At 44.9% G+C, this 20,869-nt stretch overlaps 2 protein-coding genes across 2 annotated transcripts in view; one reads left to right on the top strand and one right to left on the bottom strand.

Annotated features, from left to right (window-relative positions):
• The window catches only part of DOCK2 (dedicator of cytokinesis 2), a 406,650-nt gene that overhangs the window by 188,146 nt on the left and 197,635 nt on the right, over positions 1-20,869 (bottom strand). The window lies entirely within an intron of this gene.
• Positions 1,599-19,867, top strand: INSYN2B (inhibitory synaptic factor family member 2B). Its single transcript, XM_058545728.1, has 3 exons — positions 1,599-2,944; positions 4,060-4,134; positions 19,681-19,867. Exons 1-3 carry the CDS (start codon positions 1,599-1,601, stop codon positions 19,865-19,867), a joined length of 1,608 nt encoding a protein of 535 aa, XP_058401711.1.

Below are 20,869 nucleotides of genomic sequence, written 5' to 3'. Positions count from 1 at the left end.
ATCTTGTCCTCAAGTAAATGTTTCCGTCATGGTAGAAAGAACTCACCGTGCCGTTGCCCTGGCAGGATACCCTAGGCCCCCGAGCCCAGGCTCCCCTTTACTTCCAAAGGCCCCTCATTCAGATGTCCACTCTTTCAACAAACACTTCTTAAACACCCACAGTGAGCCTACAGGAGGGCTGGGAATACCCAAGCAGTGAATATGATGGCTCCGGCCCCTCCATCCTGGAGCTTACAGTGTAGTGGGGAAGATGCACACTAAATAAAGGCATGCCAAAACAATCATGTCAGGATAGCTGCAACTGGTGTCATGAAGGATGTGATGAAAAGGTATATGAGGGGAGTCCTGATGTGGTCTAGCATTGGAGGTGTATACGTTGGAGGAGTCATTGGAAAGCCTCTCTGAGAAAGTGACGTTTAAGCTGGGACTTCATGGTTGAATAGGAGTTGGCTGGGTGATGCCTGGGAGTGGGAGGAGGAAACGATCCAGGCAGAAAGGCATTTAGTTCCGAGGCCCTGCAGCCACAAGGTGGCTGGCTCACCAGGGGAACAGAAAGAAGGGCAGTGTGGTTAACTTATTCCTAGACAATCCACTCCAGAGCACTCAGCTGGGAGTTGGAATTTGGAGAGAAACCCAGGTCCACAGGAACTGCATTCTCAGTTGCAACTGTTGTCTCTTCCCTTTCAGATCTCCTTGCCTGCTGGCAAGACTGCCAGGTCTCAGACCCCGAACCCTGGGGCCAAGTGAACACTATTCTTGGCTCAGATTCCCTGAGGCTGTAGCTGTGGCTCACTTTGCCCACACGTGACTTCAGCCCAGACACCACAACGGGGACTCTGCCCTCTGCATGCCCTCGAATGCCTCAGTCCTGTCCTGGTCACACCCAGTGGGTTTTGTGAGGCTATTTAGGAAGATAAGTTTCCCTCACTGAAGAAAAGGGAAACAGCATGAAAGAAAACAATGGCTTCAAAGGAGGAATTTGTGATTGACATGAATGGGGATGTTTCCTTAGGAGCATCATGTATCATCAAAGAAGCAAACCCCCAGGTCATTTATTTCTCTGCCTGTTTACATGCTATAGAAAGAAGATGTGTTTAAGTTTCCTGTAGTTTTACACTGGAAATTGAGGCTTGGGGAACGGAAGCCGTATGTTCCAGACGTAGCAGGTTTCTTTTGAAATTCACACATTGGGAATCTGGCACTATCCCCTAAATGGTACTTTTGTCGTCTTTTTGTTCAAGACAGCAAGTTTCTTCCAGGATCAGAACCGCCTGCCGGCCTCCCTTGATAAACAGCCTACCAGCTCTCTTGGTAGATCAGATATTTAATAATTAACCTAACTATTGTTTATCTAAGTGGCAATTATCACTGGGATGAAATAATATTTTAACTGCAGGGGAAGCATTACAGATTGCTCCCAAGTAGAAACTACAGGCTGGGAATGGCCAACAGAGCTTCTCATACTCAGAGGAGAGGACCACTCCATCTTGGCTGGCAGATCTCCGTGTCTGAGATGCCATCATTAGATGCTGCACCAATGACCTAAGGAAATGTGCCCAGGAGAAGTGTATGGTCCCAGGCCTTTCAACTGAGGCTCAATGGCCCAGCAAAATATGAAAGTGCGACCTGTGCTTCTAAAGCGTAATAGTCTTGAGTCGGTGGAGTTTGTGAAGCAACCTCACCACCGCAGGAGCAAATCTCAGCAGGTGCGATTTAAGGAAGATGGGACCAGTAAGACTCCATCTCACCTAACTGAGGTTGATGTCCAAACTTCTGAAGAACTGACTTTAATGGGTAAGACTCAAGTACCCAGGCACCATCATCTCCCCACATATTCACTCTCCTTCCCCAGGTCTCAGAAGGCAGAGGCCTTTCGGAACATCGCGATCCAAACTTCCCCTAGTCTCAGGAAGCATTTCCCAGTTTTCAAAAGGAAGAGACTCACAGCCAGCAAGTCCCTGGTGGAAATGCCATCAGCATCCCAAAGTGCCATCCAGGTCAACGGCAACCTCTCTGAACAGGACATTGTGTCTTCTGACCTTGCCTACTTAAGGCTGGCTCAGCATCTTGAGGATGGGCCTCAAAGGGTCAAAGCGTCCCACCCATTTCTCCCTAGAAAGTCAAAGGTGCAAAGCAATGGACCTGTTAGCATATGCTTGGCAGAAGGGAGTTGGAAGCCCTCAGAAAAAGCAACAGCTGCCATTCAGGTCCCAGACGATATTTATCACAGTCCTACCTGGGCAGCTAGAGAATCCACTTTCAGCCCAGACAGGTCTGCTGAAATAAGCAACTCCATACACGCTTTGGTTGACATGTGTCCAGTTGATGGGAGAACAGTGCCATCATCAGATTCAGAAAGATCCCCCTCCTGCTTAAATGCCACCAGCAGTGCCAACCACATGCCAGGCACAGGAAAACTTAAACCCGAATTGCTTTTGCCCAAAGACAACTCTGATGACAAAGACTTTGGCCCACTGTCATCTCAGTCAAAGGAAACATATGTTCCTTCACCTCCACGGACTCACAGCTCCCCCTTGCCAGGCTGCCACAGCCAGCCAGCCCATCCAGGAGGGGCTTCAGACTGTTTGTCATCGAGTAACAATCACCAGGATCTGCTGTCACTCAAACCTAACAGTGCATCAAAATCTGCCCCTGTGTGTCAAGAGCAGACAGCGAAGAACCCCACCCAGTCAGACACCCCGGAGTTTCAAAATTGTCCAGAAAGCGACCACCTCCCACCCTCTCTTCCGAGGAGGGAGACCAAACTTCAGAGCAACAGGGACACGGGTGGGATTAGTCAGATTCACCTGGCACAGGGGGAACTCTGCGACCTCCAAGGCAGGCTGCAATCTGTGGAGGAATCTCTACACTCAAACCAAGAGAAAATTAAAGTCCTTTTGAATGTAATTCAAGACTTGGAGAAAGCTCACGCTCTCACAGAAGGGTAAGGTGAATTTTTTTATATTAAAAACTACCAGGTTAAGTCATTTGCCAGGACAGGGGCAGAGAGAGAGCACTGGTTTCCCTTAGTAAAATGTCTCCAAAATGTCTGGGGTTCTGTTATTTCCCCAAATCATAAGCAATGGCCTCCCTTTGTTCTGACTGGGTTTCATTCAATTCTAGGCTTTGGTGGATTTCCATTGTCATTTGTTTTTGTTTCCAGGTATTGACAGACTGGAGAAAGGGGGCAATGAAACAGCAAGGTCAAAAATGGTTTTTATTAAGATGGGGATCCAACTGATAAATGATGGGGGAAAACGATAGTATGCAGGTACTTCCCCCATCCTATCCTCATAGCAAATTACTGTATTTGCACAGTATTTTAGTTTTTTGCCTGTTTGTCACAAAGGACTTGAGGTGGCCACTAAGCTTACTGTTGACCTTCCCCTCCACTGACCACTTTGATAGGTTGGGCCAAAGTCCATTGCTGACCAACTGACCAATTAAGTAGGAACTGAAATGAGATCACAATTCTGCAAAGAGAAAAAAGTCACAAAATGCTTTTCTGAGTGACTCAGCACCAGTCTGGGGAGGGGAAGGCAGTTATTGTTCAGATGTGGAATGTTAATCCCTAGAAAAAGTGCTCCCAGAAGACTGAGAAGAAGGAAGGGCAGAAGATAATCAACAGAAGGGGAGCAGAGGGAAGATATAATTAACTGACATTTGCTGATATGAATCAGAATCAACGTTGCCTTATAAGAGAGAAGCACTGTGATGAACAGAGAGAAATGCACTGAACTAAGGGGTCAGGAGTTTTAATAACCTCCCTTCTACCCATTTGCAAAGTCCCTCAGTTTCCCCATCTATCATGTGGGAGTAAGAATAACTGACTCATCTCACAGGATTGCTGTCAGCATGAAAAAACCTCGGATTTGAAAGGGCTTAGACATTTATAAAGCCCTCGAGAAATGTGAGATCCTGTTATCACGGGTTTCTTGTTTTTTAATTTGCTACCAATGAGAAGGGGAATGCTGTGTTGTAGGGAACGAGTCAGCAGAATGCATGTGTCCCATGGGGCTTCTACCCATAGATTTACCCAGCAAATGCTCTGTCTTGCAGGCGCAACTTTTACCGAACTGGCCAGGATCTCAACAATTGCAGTACCTGCCAGAACACAGCGTGCATCATATACAGGTACCTGCCACACTGAGGCCTGCTCTGTAGAGCACGGGAGCTCAGGGTCCACAGAGCACTCACGTAAACTCTCTTAGACGCACAAAGTCAAGCGAGAGGCAAAGACAGGAGGCCTTTGATTACCTGAGACTTAAAAAACAAGGTGTTGAAGGCCTTGCTTTGTTTCCTTACAATAAGGTCTATGAGCAAATCCTTTTGAGATAATCACCCTACACTTATGGAACAAGAAGTCCAGGCACTGTGCTAAGCTCTGCATGCACATCTGCATCTCATTCCACAATTATACCTCAAGGTAGGTGTTAATGTCCTCAGGGAAGTTAAGTCATTTGGCCCAACTCATATAAAGCATTTTCAGAAAGCAGAAGTGGCCAGACTTAGGCCTTAAGTTCAGACCTTTCTGATCCCAAACCTTGTGATCTTCATTACTCTACCACACTGCCTCTTCTTCAACTGTAGCTCTCACAGGCCAAGCTCTTACTATGTGTCTAGAACCGTGCTGAATACTTTGTGTTCATTTCTAAGTACATCATTTCCTTCCAGCAGGGGGTAAGGATGCTGCAATAAAGTGGATTTTTATAAGTAATAGAAGGAAAACATCATAGAGTGGTGAGAGCACTAAACTTGGAGTTGAAATCCCCAATCTGATGTCTGCTCACTTGTTTGGGCTCAGTTTCCTCATCTGTAGAGCAGAGACATTTAACCCAACTCAGAGTTGCCATCAGGAGCAAATGAGATAATATATGTGAATGTCTTTTGTAACTGCAAACCTCGGAACAAATCTAAGGGCTTATTACTGTTATTACCAGAAAGATCAATGCCTCCCTTGCTGGAAGTCCACTTTCAGTGGCGCGGTGAAAAAGCGGTGCAAGGCAGTCATTTCAGTTTGATGGCATCTAATTTTGTGTGACAAAAGTGTATGGTTTTGCTTTCTCCATTACTTTCTTCTCTCAGATGAGAAAGGCAGAGAGGGCCTCAGCAAACTGAAGCCCAATTGGGCTGCCTGGGTCTTCTTTTAAAAACTTCTCATTCTCTCCAGCAGAATCCTGAGATTTCATCCTAACAAGTAACAGGGCCTGGAAGTCAGGAGGCCCCTACACTTAGGCAGAGCCTTGGGCATGTTCTCACTGACTCTCACACCTTACACTAAGGAACTACAGGACCACATGTTCTCACCAAATAAGAGAAGTGTCAGGACCGCTCACAGAAAATGCCATTTACCACAGTGCAAAATATCCCCTGAAAAAGGGGGCCCTGGAAGGGCTTGTGGCATTGGAGGTCTAAGCAGGCAATCTCATCAATGGCTATCTTTTTGCTGCTTCGTTGTTTACATCTCCTATCTTAAGCAAATTTCCTAATCACTAAGAGGACAAAACTTATTAAATGTCTAGATAGCTAGGGAGGACAAAAAACTATTCATCATAAACATGACTTATTTTTAACTAACCTCCACTTAAATTTTGGATAATCTCTCTTTTCTTCAGCAGCCAGATAATGTATTTTCTATTACCTCAAGATGACTTTTTATTTAGCTTATGTAAGTGAAAAGGACAAGCGGTTATTTCCCAGGCTACTGTGAGTTTCAGGGCCTGGCCTTGGGCAAATCATTTTTGGCGTCTGAGTTTCCTCATCTGAAAAATGAGGGCCTTTAATTAGATAGTCCCGATGGTCCCTTTCGCTTCTGACATTTTGATGTTCCGGGCTGAATTAAAAGGGGCAATATTTGGCTAAACTATGACCTTGCAAGAAGTCTGAGAATGTTTGCATTTTTCTAGTACTCACTTCAAACATCCCAAGCAAACATTCTAAATTAAGTTACACCCCTGGACGGGTCAGTAAACCTTCACGTACACATCGCTTTCCACTTCTCCAAGAAGAAAAGGCATTGTACTCATCGATCCCTTATTACCATTCAAAGTCAGACTGTTCTCTCAGACAGTATTTACACCCTTGTAGCTAAGCCATTGCAAAGGAACGGGCAATTAATTTGATGAAAGCAAAAAGATCAGAACAATATCTCCGTCATAGTAACAGTGGGAAGATGAGAGTTGTCATTTTTTTTTTTTAACATTTCAAATGACTTCAAACCCTGTGTTGTGTCCTGGAAAGTCAAATCTTACAAACTAATGAATAAGTGATGTGAAATACTCATCCTCAGGCCTTGGTAAGCTGCAGCCTCTCTCCCTGATGACGGAGGGGCCCAGTGCATATCACTATATATAAAGACATGGGAATGTGATTGACTGCCTGCCGGGTCTTCTTCTCTGGAGATGTTGCTGCGAAGTTAGCAACACATAAGGTGTTCTAAGTGGCCCCATCAGCTGAAGGTTATGGCTATGCTACGTGCTTCCATCAAGACATGTGGGGTCATCAGTTTTATTCAACTCTTTCTCTCTGCTCCAAGAGGAGCTTTCTGCCACACACCCCCAAGCCTCACTGGCTTTCTTCTCACCATGGATCACTTTGGTAGATCCTACCTCACCAAGGAGAACAGCACCAAACACCAATGCCTAAAGATTCCATGCATGGCTCTCAGGGACTTCCAGCGGCTTCCATACACCAGGGAGAATGGATTCCTTAGAGTTTTGACTGCGGTAGCCTCCAAGGGAAGAGTGTAGGAATTGGCTGTATGCCTTAAGCTGGTTCCAGGCTGTTCAGTCCCCAATCACTCTCCTCACCTGTCCTCACCATTAATCCTAAAAAGTTACTCAAAGGGTTGGGTGAATGCCCCCTGTGGTACCCAAGATTAAATAACACGGAATTACTTAGTGAGAAGGTTGTTCTCTTTTCAAATTTATTTCAATCCTTCTGATTACCTATAGGGAAAAATCTGAGTTTGGCGCTAGAATGTCTTCAACACCTTCCTAATGCTTGCTTATCACACTTCTTTGCTGAGAGAGCAGGTCTCAGGTTCACAGCCTTAGGCAAGCAACCATATCCAGCCAGAATGTAATCATTTTTATTTTTTATTGAAGCTTTTAACTTTTAAAGCTAGTCCTCCAATATATTCATTGTAAACGATGCAGGTCTCTATTTTCAAAAGTGTTATTGCCTGTTTTGTATAAATGTTTTTAAGTTTAAAAATTACATTGATTTAGAGAGAAAAATACAAGTGAAGAATTGTGTAGACAGTATGGGGAGTTTCACAAAAACCATGAAGGTGGTGAACGAATGACTGAAGTTTGTGAAATGGTGCCCTAAGGAATCAGCTCCCTTTCCTCTTCTCAAAGGCATGAGGTCTCTCCAAGCCACATCCCTCCTCCTTCCCTCACCCTGTTCTCTGCTCCTCCAGCCATATCGCACTGCACTTCATCGTCACGTTCACTCTAAAAATAAACGTGGAGGCTCTTGGAGGTCTTTGACTACACCAATCATGCATTCATTTTCTGGACGTAGCTCCCAGGAAAAATCTGCTTGGTTTAAGTTGTAAAATCCCTCAAATGTTTTAAGGGAAAAGAATAGGAAGTCTTTTTCAGAAAAAAATTTCCTTCTACCATCCAAGCATGTTGCTTAGGAAATGGAAATAAAGAGGAAGCTGCAAACTTACCATTTGCAATGGGTGGAAGGAGAGGTTGGCCATGTAAGATTTAAAAGGTGCTAGAGAGGAAGAGTAACAGAAGAACTGTCTGGGGGGTCTACCCAGACAGGCTGTCTCCCCTTCTCATCCTTAGCCTCTTTTCATGGCTTCAAATGCACTCATGGATTTTCAGTTCATTTCTGTGACGCCACCTTCCCCTACCTTTTTCATGAGCGTGTTCTCTCTCTCTTTCTCCCTAGAGGTAGATAGATGATAGATAGATAGATAGATAGATAGATAGATAGATAGATAGATAGATAGATAGACAGACAGACACACAGATAGATAGATAGATAGATAGATAGATAGATAGATAGATAGATAGATAGATAGATAGACAGACAGGTAGATAGATAGATAGATAGATAGATAGATAGATAGATAGATAGATAGATAGATGGATAATTTCCATCTTGATGTCTCAAAGGCACCTCAAATTCACCATATTCCAAAACACACTCCTTACTTTCCCCCACAAAATTAATTCTCTTCTTATATTTCTTACTTTGTTCAACACTATTAACCATGACTCTGTAAAGAAACTAGAGTCCCCATTGCCTTACTTGTCTCCTTCACAACACGCATCAACAATTCTCTCTGCTAAATCCAGCCCCTAAGCTTCATCTCCTCCGTCTCTGGTCAGTAAAGGCCTCATCATTTGTCACTTGAATGCTAACTGGTCTTTTTGCCATAGGCCCCTTTTGCCCCATCCCAAGTAATCCTCCACATGGATTGCTAAATTACCTGAAAAGTAGAATCTGACCATGTCACTCCCCTGTTAAACAATCTTGTCCTGGCTCCTGTTGTTTCCTTTAGCTAATTTTTCCAGGCCCTTTGAACGTGATATTAACCTTCTTACCTGCTGGGTCTCCATTTTCCCCCAGCCACAGGGAACTACTCAGCTGGCTTCAAATAACACGTGTTCTATCATGCCTTGGTGACTTTGCATAAGTTCCCTCACTTCCTGAAATACCTTTTCTGCCCTGCTTTGTCTGGAAATTTCCTACTCTTGCAGCTTGAAAGCCAGTTCCTCTGGATAACACTCCTTCCTGAGAAGGACCCCCATGGCCTGCACATTCCTGTGCTATGCCCTTTATCCTTTTACCTTGTAATGCAGTGTTGATGAGTTTCTTTCCCTTGGCAAATGGCTAGTATTTCAAAGTCATGGGCCAGTGTCTAATGCACAGTTGGTGCTCAAATATTCTTGTCAAAGAAGGAATGGCCATACTGACTGGGGGAGGAATGAAAAGCAGTGGTGGGCTTGAGACAGCTATTTAGATTGCCCCAAAGTAAAGTCATTGTTACCGTTTGTGTGTACCCCTACCCTTAAGTGGGGAACTGGAGGGTCTTAATTAATCAAACGTTCTTATTAGGGAAGGAGGGCTTCTATGCAGCAGGTCCTCAGTAGATCTTTCCGAACTGAATCAAACAATGACCAAATGCAGTACATGGATTGTCAATTTTCAAATAGAGTCATGCATCACTTAAGATGCTTAAGACAGGGATATCTTCTGAGAAATGTGTCCTTGGGTGATTTCGTTGTGTGAACATCAAAGAGTGTACTTACACAAACCTAGATGGTGCAGCCTACTACACCTAGGCTATATGGTACTAATCTTATGGGACCACCATCGTATATGGTGGTCCATTGTTGACCGAAATGTCATTACACGGTGCACAACTGTACTTGGAACACTGCATACTCTCAACAAGATGGAACCTAATCAAACCTTCCTTTGATGACTCAGAGAGCTTGTTGCAATTTCACAAGACATTGAGATCCTCATTCCTCATGGCCATCCAACATTACTGCCCAGCACTTCTGTACCAGCTATGTTAGGAAAGGCAAAGTTTGATTTGTGGAAAACCACAAACTCCCTCCAGGTTAAAATATCTCCCTTCTATGGTATCTGAACTGTCCCAATGATCTCTTTGGGGGAGGGGATTAAGGTATTAGATCTGCAGGTTCTCTTGGTAAAACATCAAAACCCAGTGTTGTAGGCAGGATAATGGCCCCAAAAGATGTCCACATTCTAATTCCTGGACGCTGTGAATATGTTACAAAAGAGACTTTGCAGATGTGATTAAGCTAAGGATCTGGGATGGGGTGAGTATCCTGGATTGTTCAGGTGGGCCCAATGTAATCATAAGGATCCTTATAAGGGAAAGAGAGAGGCAGGAGAGGCAGAGTCAGAGAAGGAGACGTGACAAGAGAAGCAGAGGTTGGAGTGATGTGGTCACAAGCCAAGGGATGTGGGCAGCCTGTAAAAGCTGGGAAAGGCAAGGGATGGATTATCTCACAGAGCTTCCAGAGGGAACACAGCTCTGCTGACACCCTGGTTTATAGTTCTGGAGGACTTCTGAATGCCAGAAATCTAAGAGTAAAATTTGTGTTGTTTAGAACCACTAAATTTGTGGTAATTTGTTTAAGTAGCAATAGGAAAGCAATGTACCCAGATTAAACCCTTATAATTCATAAACTACTCACATCTGATTGGAGGTCAGTTTATTTGACTATTTGTTGATTTTTACAACTATGACAGCTAGGAGAGGGCAGGAATCGGCTGGGATGAAAATCAGGTGAAAGAAGTAAGAAGAGAGCTACCACTTCCTGAGCATCTGTTATTACTGGTTGTTATAAATACCTTTTGGGGCCAGCCCCATGGCTTAGCGGTTAAGTGCATGCGCTCTGCTGCTGGCAGCCCAGGTTCGGATCCCGGGCGCGCACTGATGCACTGCTTCTCTGGCCATGCTGAGGCCGCATCCCACATACAGCAACTAGAAGGATGTGCAATTATGACATACAACTATCTACTGGGGCTTTGGGGGAAAAAATAAATTAATTAAAAAATAAATAAATAAATACTTTTTGTTTTCACATTTACTCCTTACAACCATGTGAGAGAGAGAAAAATACTCCCATTTTACAGATGAGGTAACTGAAGCTCAGGGCCTTGCATGATATTCAGATAACACAATTGAGACTGAGAGAGAGAGGACTTGAACAATTATTCTGGAATAATAAGTGGCAGTGACAAGATTGGAACTTGGTTCTCTCTGCTTGCTAGCCAGATTCCACAGTGTGCGGCCTTCAGAGGCCAGCCCTGCCTGAGGGGTGTTAAGGCTCAGGGGAATGTTGTATGGCTAAGTTCTCCTCAGCCAAGAGCATCGTGAGGGTTTGCGTTTAAGATGCAGGCCCTCAACAGTGTTCTCCAAGTGTGATCTTGGACCATTTGCATGAGTCTCCTGGGTCTCTGTGAATACTGGTTGCTGGCCTTCACCCCCCAAACCTGCTGGATCAGAGGGCTGGGGTGGAGGATGGGAATCTGTAGTTACAGCAAGCTCCCTGGGAAAGTCTGATCCCAATGAAGCTTGAGAATCATTCAACTAGGTAAAATCAGGGTCTTGAAAGGAGGAGGTGGCAGTGGATTTACTAGAAACTTCTGTGGCAACCAGCCTACACGACCATAAATAGAAAATTCTTGCTAATAAAATAGCCCAGAAACTAGGTTTCAAATGCATCAGTGAAAAGATGATTTACCTCTCTGCTTGACTTCAATTATAGGGTTAGATGGTCATACACAGACCTAACTAGGGGTGCAGGTGAGAGTGGGGGCAAAGGAAAAAGGAAGAGGAGAGAAGGGTGCTTGCTCATGGAGTAAGCATATCTTTTGATGTCTCCTGTTTCCAATGAGAAGAGAAAATGAGTCTACGTCAGTCTACTTTGGGGGCGCCTGGGTTGCGTTATGCATTACTCAGGGGATTCACCTGAAGCCTCTCCTTCCTCCCACATCTCCCAGCTCCTCCGGCCTCTTCTGAGATCAGGAATGGAATGGCAATCGCTGCTGATATTCGTCCTCCAAATAAGCTTAAGACCAAGTAAAGCCCAATTCTGCTCCCAGGCCGAGAGCCCAAATGCTAGGTACTGCCGTCGGGTGAGTCCTGGAGGAGCAATTACACACCTGACAGGGTGGGCATGCAAAGTGCTGTCAGCACCCCCCAATCAGGAGAGGGGTGTAGTCACCCCATGCTCCATGCTCCAGAACCAGGTAATATGCATGAAGCTGAATGCAGGGATCTTCCACCATCCTCTCATTTCCTCATACTCCACGGACCACAGGCTGCTTTTTCATCCTATTGATCCCTCCATTGTTACAACTCCTTCTGAACCGGACAGAGAAGAAGCTATGGATATTCAAGAGGAGATTCGCTGCCAGCAACTCCCTTTGTACCTGGCACCCAGCATTCCCGTGCCTGGCATCCCCACCTCACAGTTTTGATATTCAGAACTTGTCACAAGGAGTCTCTCTGGAACACAGGCCAGCCTTACAGCTGCGTGCCCTGTGGGGAAAAAGCCAGGCCTTCACCTCACCAAGGAAAGAGGCTCTGGAAAGCTACATGAGTTGCCTGGGGTCACATAGTGAGTGGTGCTGAGAGCCTTCCTTGAGTTTCCTTCTGTGGTTAAGCTTTTTGGCCACTGGGTGTTGGCCTCACCTGCCACTTAAAGCTATTACCTAACCAGAGGAAAAGGCATTTCACTAGAAATACAGTATGTACCCATGCCTGTGGGTTTAGCAACCAACTTTCCACTTAAATTATTTAGTGTTTTTCTTTTGTCTGCCTATGATGCTCTCCCAGCAAGGAGCCAGGTGAACTGTGAGAGCCTTGTCTTCCAGCCACAGGCCTCTCTCTGGCCAGCAACGAAGTCCACAGTGAAAAATAATTACAAAGCACACAGCATTTCTGTTCTTTCTAGTAATCAAAGATGCATCTGCAGCTTTCATCACATTTCAGTGTGGACTGAGCAGCATTCACGTCAAGGCTGGAATGAGAACATTATGGCCATACCATTCAGCGTCCTCAAACAACTGCCACCAAACATAGCTCAAGCTGTCTCTTTAGGGAACAGGCATAAAGTCTGGATACATACGGAAATTTCTCTGAGCCCCAGATAGGTTGATCCCTAAGACATTTGCTCTAGTCCCTGTCTCTCTCTTGGCAGCCTTATCCCTTTCTTCTTCTCCTGAGAGTGGAAGGGAAAAGAAATAGGATTTACAGCATCAGCAATTTATCTGCAATAAAAATGAAACCTATTACAATGCATTAATACTAAAGAGGCTGAAGTAGGACATACATATAAAATCAAGAAAGTTGAGAATTTCACAGGAATAACAAATGGATGGCTGCTGGCACGGAGGCCACCATTGACCACAGAATGACCCAATCTTTATTTCCCTGTCAACTGAATGTAAGGATCATTTCCATTTGTTGAGCCAGGCACTGTGCCAGGCATTTTGCTAAATACAAGTACAGGTGTCATTTCATTTCAGACTCCCAACAACTCTCAAATATGAGTATGGTTATTATTGACATTTTACAGATGAGGAAACTGAGACAGAGATTATGTGACTTGTCCAAGATCCAACAGAGCCAGGGCTTAAACCGGTCTCACTTTCAGGAGATTTTCCTGTCCCTTCCCCTCTTACCTTTCAACCTTGCATAATCAGTGAATATATGTGTTCACGTTCTCTGAGATGAGCTACCCTTTCTGAGGGCTTAATTTGAAGACTTTCTCGATACACAGTCGCAGAACCCAGAACACAGATTTCCTTCTCAGATAGAGATCGGCAATGAAGATTTCTGCTGCTTAGTTCTGTTTATTTATGTGCCAAGAAGAGAACCTGTGATTCTCAGAGGACTCATCAGCAGACAGATGCCCTAGGAGGAGGGGTATACTTGCCAACTTGAAATGGCTGCAAGTTGTGAAGCTTAAAATTACACCCTATAAATAATGAGCAAACTGGTCATTAGGAGAAAATTTCAGGAACAATATCCCTTCCAGGCTGGGGGAAGAAAAAGCAAACTAACTAAAGCTCCTACTTTCCAAGACTGTAAGTCTTCCCCAAAGATACTTTCCAAAGTGGTGTGATTTATCCAAGTGGACAGGAACCAAACCACCCTTGCTGATTCCATTGTTCCTACAGCTAAATATTTAGAGAAGAAAGTTGCAGGAGGTCAATAAATCTGTGGTGTACTTGGGTTCTCTGGTGAGAAGGGCCACAGAAATGTTCCAACAGAGACAGAGAAGAGATGGAGAGGGATTTGGAAGATATTTTGTTTTCAGAGAGATGCCCTGGATCATTAATTTCTCAGCCAACTTGCTTGAAGTGTATGGTTTATGGCAGTGGCTTGTCACCACTTCTCTTTATAAAAGAGCAAGACCCACCTGCTAAGAAGGAAGTGGAGAGGGCCCACTGCAGACTTCAGCAGCCTACACCAGAGTCAAGATTGCAAGGTGCAGATATTACCTTGAATAAGCTGCCTCCTAAGGGGGTGCCCCTCTTCTCTGGACATTCAGCCTCCCTGTCAGAACTGCCCTGCGATCTAGAAACATTACTGCAGGATGGGCTGGTCAGCTGGGTCATGAAGGGTCCCCCATATGGCCTGGCTCCATGTTGGGTCTGACTCTACAGGGGGCTGCGGGTCTTTTAGGTGCACCAGGCTTTGGTCACCACCACCTCAAAAACCCCACCCCCACACATTCTGCAATCAGGATCTCACACAGATAAAGATCACCATGTTCTTTCAGTGCAGTATAACTTAGTGTCCAAGCTTGGGACTCGGACAATGTAGGCTCAAATCCTGGCTCTGTCGCTTACTAGTATGGGCCCTTGGCAGGATATTTAACCTCTCTTTGCCTCAGTTTCCTCAATTGTGAAATGGAGATAATATTTTCTATCTCATGGGGCTGTGAGAATTACACGAGACATGTAAGAATTCCTAAACTTGTAGTATAGCATATATAATATAGATTTCACTCCACAAATGATAGTCCTCCTCCTTCTTCTTCTTCATATTCTAATTATGATTATTATTACTCATTTAAATTACCCTGTGTCCTAACCTAATGTGGTCCAGGTACTCTCTAGTTATTTCTTTCTTCTTAGAATAAGGCCCTGGTAACAATCAGGCCCTGAGCTAAAACACTGATCCCTCATTAGGAAGAACAAAGGACTAGGAGTCAGGAAACCAGGTTTGGATTCTGATCATAACTAACGATGTGACTTCCCTTTACCAACTCGCTTATCTGTTTAGTGGGGATAACAACCTTCCCATCTTCCTGGGCCATCATGAGGATACAACGAAAACACAGGTCTGAAGTACTTGCAAATTTGAAGTGTTATATAAAAGTAAGAGGGTTCTATTATTTGTCTGTTTCTGTATAAACTTTTATCTCCTTTGGCTTACCCAGCTTCAGTTTGCCCAGCCAAGATACTGTATCTAGAACCTGGCTCTGTTATTTGCTTATGTATTTATCTACTTTTTGCTTCTCACTGTTTCTTCTTCCAGACAAGCCATGACTTAGGCTTCTTGCTGTTTTCCAATTACCTATAAAAATCATCCTTCTGCTTTTTACCTAGCGTGATGGCTGGAGCATTGATCTGCCAGCTAGATTGGCGAGGTGCCCTCAAGAGGGAAACCTGAGAGCTCTCTTCCACTCCTGGTTTACACACAGCACACTTTCTAACTGCAGTGTGGCATCATGCTCAGACGTCTTGTATGTGAAGGGCTCTAAGGCTCCCCAGATGGTGAGCTGGGCACCCCTGAACTAGATGTCAGGTATTCCATGCAGCCTCAGAGGACCAACCCCACAGGCCTCGAATGCTCTGGTCTATCTCAACAGCTCCAAGTTTGAATCCTGTATTGTAACAATTTTTTGACCACCATTTGCCCCTCGCTGTGAGCCAGAGCTCTGCAGAAACTAAGCACTCAGCAATCCTGATTATGAAGAGTTAAGAGATGAAGAGGAAGGAGAGAAGGAGAGGAGAGGTGAGGTTGGAAGTTACTGCTATTCTATCTGGATACCAAACCCGAGGCAGAGAGTCATTCCGCAAAATCTACAAACAACCCTCTGCTAAGAGTTTACTTGAATTGTCACCAAGCAGGCAACAAAGTCCCCTTTTCAAAAGGTTGCTGAACATAGTGTGGGTTGGCTAAGTAGGAAGCTGAAGATTAGCCCCTCTTCTCCACCCAGCCTCGAGATGAAACACAGATGAGCGAGGGCACTGCCCCCTGCCCATTTATAAGGCAGCTGCTACCAAAACAAAATATACTCCCCGTCCTCCCCTCCAAACTAAACAGTAGTTTGTCAAATGGATGAATAAGAAGAAAAGTGACCATTTTCCTTTATGTTAATAAATTGCTTTGGCCTAAAAAACATTACTCAATTTCTTTCCAAAGTACACACGCTTCTCCATACTCTGCTATTTGTCTGGCCTTGAAAAGAAAGTCACTTTCAATCCCCTTTAAATTGTCAAGACCAGTGGGGGCAGTTGCAAGAGGGGAGTGGGGAGCTCCCTCAGTCCCAATGATTATAATGGAAACCTGTGGTGTTTCCATAGAAAGGTAGAGTGTATTCTTCCCTGAATGTGTACGAAGGGGAGGGGTGAAGAGTAATGTTGTTGGCAAGGTGTATAATTACTGAAGAGCTGAAGGTATGAGTGAGGAGGTGAGGCCTTCAGTCCCTAATCTAGGAAGACAAAAGACAGTGAAGAGTGGAGTGGGCAGAGAACATATCCTGCGTGGGGACATTTCACCTGTTATTGCATCCTATCTGCACAACTACCCAGTGAGGTAGCTTTATAACCCCCATTTTCAACTGAGTCTCAGAGAGAGAAGCAACTTGCCCAAGGTCACCCAGCCAGTAAGTGGTGCAGCCTTGGTTGAAACCCAGGAGAGTTCCACTCAAGAGCCCTTGCTCTGTCCTCTATATTGGGCTGCACTTTAAGTTGTGATGATGAGACAGAGTTGATATTCTGTCTCCTGCCTCTTCTCTCCCCTGGCCTGCCAGTTCTGTACACATTCTGGAATCACCCAGAGCATTACTTTTTCTAATTGGTATTAGGACACTGTTGTGAGTCGACAAACGCAGGTGGTTTGTTGTTGTTGTCATTTGTTTGAATTATGAAGTCAGAGAATGTCACATATAAGGAGAAGAAGGAGGCTGATTTACCTGTGTGTTCACATAATTTGGTAGAGGTGTTTGGATAAAGAGCTGGAAAGCAGGGGTAATTGAGATAAACACAAAGCATATTTTTAAAGCAATTTTTTGTTTAATCATCTGTCTCACATGCTGGGAAGTAAGATCCACAAGATCAGTATCTATATCTGTCTATACTACTATTATGTCCTTTCAACTGAGCATAGCATCAGGCCCAGAGCCGGATAGATGGAAGGAAGGAAGGATGTAATGATGGATAAGGATGGCTGGCTGGCTGGCTGGCTGGCTGGATGGTTGGATGGATAGATGGATGGATGGATGGATGGTTGGATGGATGGATGGATGGATGGATGGATGGATGGATGGATGGATGGATGGATGGATGAAATGTCCCATACCAGATAGCATAGGAAATTCCTAGAATGAGCAGGGGGCACCTACTTTCTTTGGCTTCATCTGGTGCTCTAGGATGAAGGTTACTTTTCTGCCCTGGGGGAGAGAGACAGGGCTATTTCAGGAGCTGGGAGAACCGTGAATGTGGATGTTCCCTATCTGTGAACTAATCCGAGAGGGGGTGAGAATTAGAGTTTGCAACTCACTGCTTTAAATTCCTTCCTTGAAGCAACGCAGAGGTTGTCAGAGACAACTCTTCCCCAGCTTCTGAATCCATCTCCTTAAGTTTCCACTGGGGAAAGTGAGGTGCAGGTAGTGCAGACAGAAACCCATACCAGGTCCAGAGAAAAACAGGGGTGCAGGGCTGACATTCTGGAAGTGGGAGCCTCAGCATGTGAGTCAATGGATACCTTTTCTCATTAACTTGGCAAATCTTGGGCTTGGCTAGAAGGTCTCTAATAGCTCTTGAAGTTGGCTAGCATTTACCGAGGACACAAAGTCACTGTACTACCAGTGCCAGGAGACCAGGGATAATGTCCGGCTGTTTGTCTACCACTCCTCCCCCAGCACCTAGCACAGGGCCTGCACATGGGAGATACTCAATAAAAGTTTGTTGAATGACTGGATAAACACTTGGTGCTCAGCTCTGAGCTGAGTGTTGCACATGCATCATGTTGTTTAAACTTCACTGAGGTCCTATGAGTAGGTACCATGCTCATTTTGTGGATGGGGACACTGTGGCTTGAAAATGAGAAATGACTTCCCCAATATCTCACAGCTAATCAGTTGTGGAGCTTTGCTTTGAAAAACACAGCTTATGTTTCATCCATTATATAGGCCATCCAGCCAAAAGTATGTCCCCTATAAAGGGGAGCAGGGAGGAACAGAAAGTGAAAGGATATAAGCTGAGGAGAAGAAAATCTGGGTGAAGATTATCAAAAATACAGAAACAAAATAATCAGACACCCCTCCCCGATGCTCCCTGAGCACTGACACCCCATTGGTCTGGCTAAAAAACAGGTCACCTGGTTCTTCTGACTCTAGCTTATGCCATTTCAGAAAGCCTAGTGACAAGGCACCATTTAGGGGCTTCATTAGTCATGATGGCAATCATGATTTGCCTTTTCAGTAGCATTTACTCTGAACTTGGGTCTCTGGGAGGTGACATGGGGATAGTAAACAAGGACAAGTGTCCCTTGAATGACAGCTCCTTTTCAGCCCTTGCTGGGTAAAAAGGCTTTGGCCAGTCATGCTACATCATAAATTCACATGGGGTCTTTTCATCTTTCACATGAAAGATTTCACTTCCCTCCTTGCTAAACAAGGAGAATGCACTGTTTTCATGACTCTGCATTTCCTCCGCTTTCCACATCCCACGCTGGCTCCTCATCTTCTGGCCTCTGAGAGCTCTAGTATGAAACCAGGTAAAAAACACAGCTAAAAGCTTAAGAGCCTTTTACAAGTGTCTGGGTCCTGGAAACTCCTCCATAACTAAATCTCCTAGGGAGGAAGTGGACAATTTAGGACAGAGGGAGCCCAGGCACAGCCTGCAGGGATATCTGCAGGATTCACTCTTTCTGGCCTGGCTCTCCAGGTTCTGGGAAGGCTGAGCCAGAGTTCTGAACAGGCTGACAGTCCCTGCTGCCTGCCGGCCTGACCCACAAGCCCTCAGAGGTGGGGGAGCACCCACTTTGTGCAGGCCAGAGGTTCTGCACTCCCCAGCTTCTGACTCTCTCAATCTCTGGGAACCCTGGTCCCCGATGGAGTCATGTTTATCTCACAGACCTGTGTACAGATGATTACAATGGAGCCTGTACATTAATGACTCCAAAACACACAAATAAAATAGCAAAAAAAAAAAAAAAAAAAACAGAGATTAGGAAATGCCCATCAAAGGAGAATGTTTAAATATGTTGTACTGATGGAATGCTTTATGAGGTAAGCATATATGTAGAGCTTTCCAGGACACATTGTTGAGTTGAGAAGCAACGCAAAGAGCAAGACATAACAATAGTAGTAGTAATAATGTTGACGATAATAATAACAGTAAAAGAAGCTAACACATACCGAGGGCTCACCACATGTCAGGCACTGCTCTAAGCATTTCATTTATATTCTTTCACTTCATCAATATACGTATTAATACCAAAGAAAGCCTTTGAGATAATGCTATTATTATGTCCATTTTATAGATAAGGCAACTGAGTTGTCAGTTTTATTGTATATTCCACTATATTATTTAAATCTCTCATAATGAGGCAGTTTTCATGCATAACATGTAAAAAGAATTAACAATTAGAAGCATGAAATAAATGTGAGAGAGAGGTTAGAGCAATCTTGACTGAACACCTACCACCAGGCGGCCATGTTACATGCCTCATTTAAACTTAAGAACATCCCCAAGAGGAAGGCATTACAGGTGCCAATTCAACCAATGAGGAACTGGAGGTTCAGAGAGATGCCCAACCTAAGCATCTCAAAACCCATACTCTTCCACGTCAGTTGGACACTTGGTGAGGCTAAATCCGTATGTGCTGATTTGACTTTACTTTCCTTCCTTCCTCTCTGTGTTTTTCAGTGTAGAATATGATTTTCGGCAGCAGGAAGGCAGGTTCCATGAAGTTCTACAGAGTCTGGAGGAAGCGGAACCAGTTGAGGAGGCTTCTCCCCCACCAGAGTCCCCAGCAGAACCCCCAGTCCCTGAGAAACAGGACTCACGGCGGAAAACCAAGAAGGTGAAGAAGAAATGCTTCTGGTGGATCTGAGCTTGTTGGGACCCTTCCCTCAGCCCTCCCCAGACACCTCCCTGAGGAAGGGAAACCACTGCCCTCAGGCCTCCTCGACTTCTTAGCAAAGGCCCCAGGCTGTGAGCCTCTCAACCTGAGACCTGAGAAATGGGAAAGACGCGGGCTGGTTTAGCCACTGCTGGACACCTGACCACCAACCTCACCTGAGTGAGTGCCACTGCTTGCTGAGGACTTCACGGACCCTCAAGTGACCACTTGCCTAGTTCCCTGTCACATCCGACCAGGCCACATCCTGGTCTGCGAGTCTAAATTCCCACCATGAGCAAAGCTCCCATCGCACTTTCCAACACCTCCATGATGCTAAGCACTTCTTTCCCATCCTGAGTTCATCACCCCAAAAGACAGAAAAATATGCTGTGCAGAGCAGGAAGCTAGAGGAGGGTTATAAGCAGATACTCCAGAAAAAATTAGATCCATAAACTGGCAGTTTTCTAAGATATTGGTGTACATAAGCACAACAGAAGTGGGCAGGGCATAAAAATGCAAGATCACCTGGTGGGTTGGGTCATTTTCATTTTTAATTAGCCCCTTGATCCCAAATCAAGGATTTGCCATCTCATGCTGTGTGGGCCCTACAGTCTGTGGCAGAGTGAGGTCACTGCAAGGTACAATGAACTTGTTGGTGTGGCTATCCTGCAGTGGTAGCTCCTCCAGAGCCCACCTCAAACCATCATGCTTCTCAGCCTGGGTCCTGAGACCCCCTGACAAAACGGTGAGATCTAGTTTGGGTTTCAACTTAAAATTCCACAGTTAATTTCCCTGAACATTTAAGATCATGAGATCCAGCAGCCTGTCTGTCCGTTTCATCGCACCAGTAAACAAATAAGACTAAGATAAAACACAACACTCGTTCTTGTCCATTCGTCCCTGCAACAGCCTTGTAGATAGGTGCAGAAGTATATTAATCTACACAGTCTCCCTTCCTGGCAACCAGGCAATGGTCACCTGGCTGAAGAAGCA

This window comes from Diceros bicornis, chromosome 1 (genome assembly GCF_020826845.1).
Source record: "Diceros bicornis minor isolate mBicDic1 chromosome 1, mDicBic1.mat.cur, whole genome shotgun sequence".
Classification (NCBI taxonomy): domain Eukaryota; kingdom Metazoa; phylum Chordata; class Mammalia; order Perissodactyla; family Rhinocerotidae; genus Diceros; species Diceros bicornis.
This window is presented reverse-complemented; position numbering and strand designations above follow the sequence as displayed.

Coding starts and splice junctions, on each gene's coding strand:
- INSYN2B (XM_058545728.1), top strand. CDS start 1,599: ATGGCCCAGCAAAATATGAAAGTGCGACCTGTGCTTCTAAAGCGTAAT. Junction 2,945..4,059: donor GCTCACGCTCTCACAGAAGG/GTAAGGTGAATT, acceptor TCTGTCTTGCAG/GCGCAACTTTTACCGAACTG. Junction 4,135..19,680: donor ACAGCGTGCATCATATACAG/GTACCTGCCACA, acceptor TGTGTTTTTCAG/TGTAGAATATGATTTTCGGC.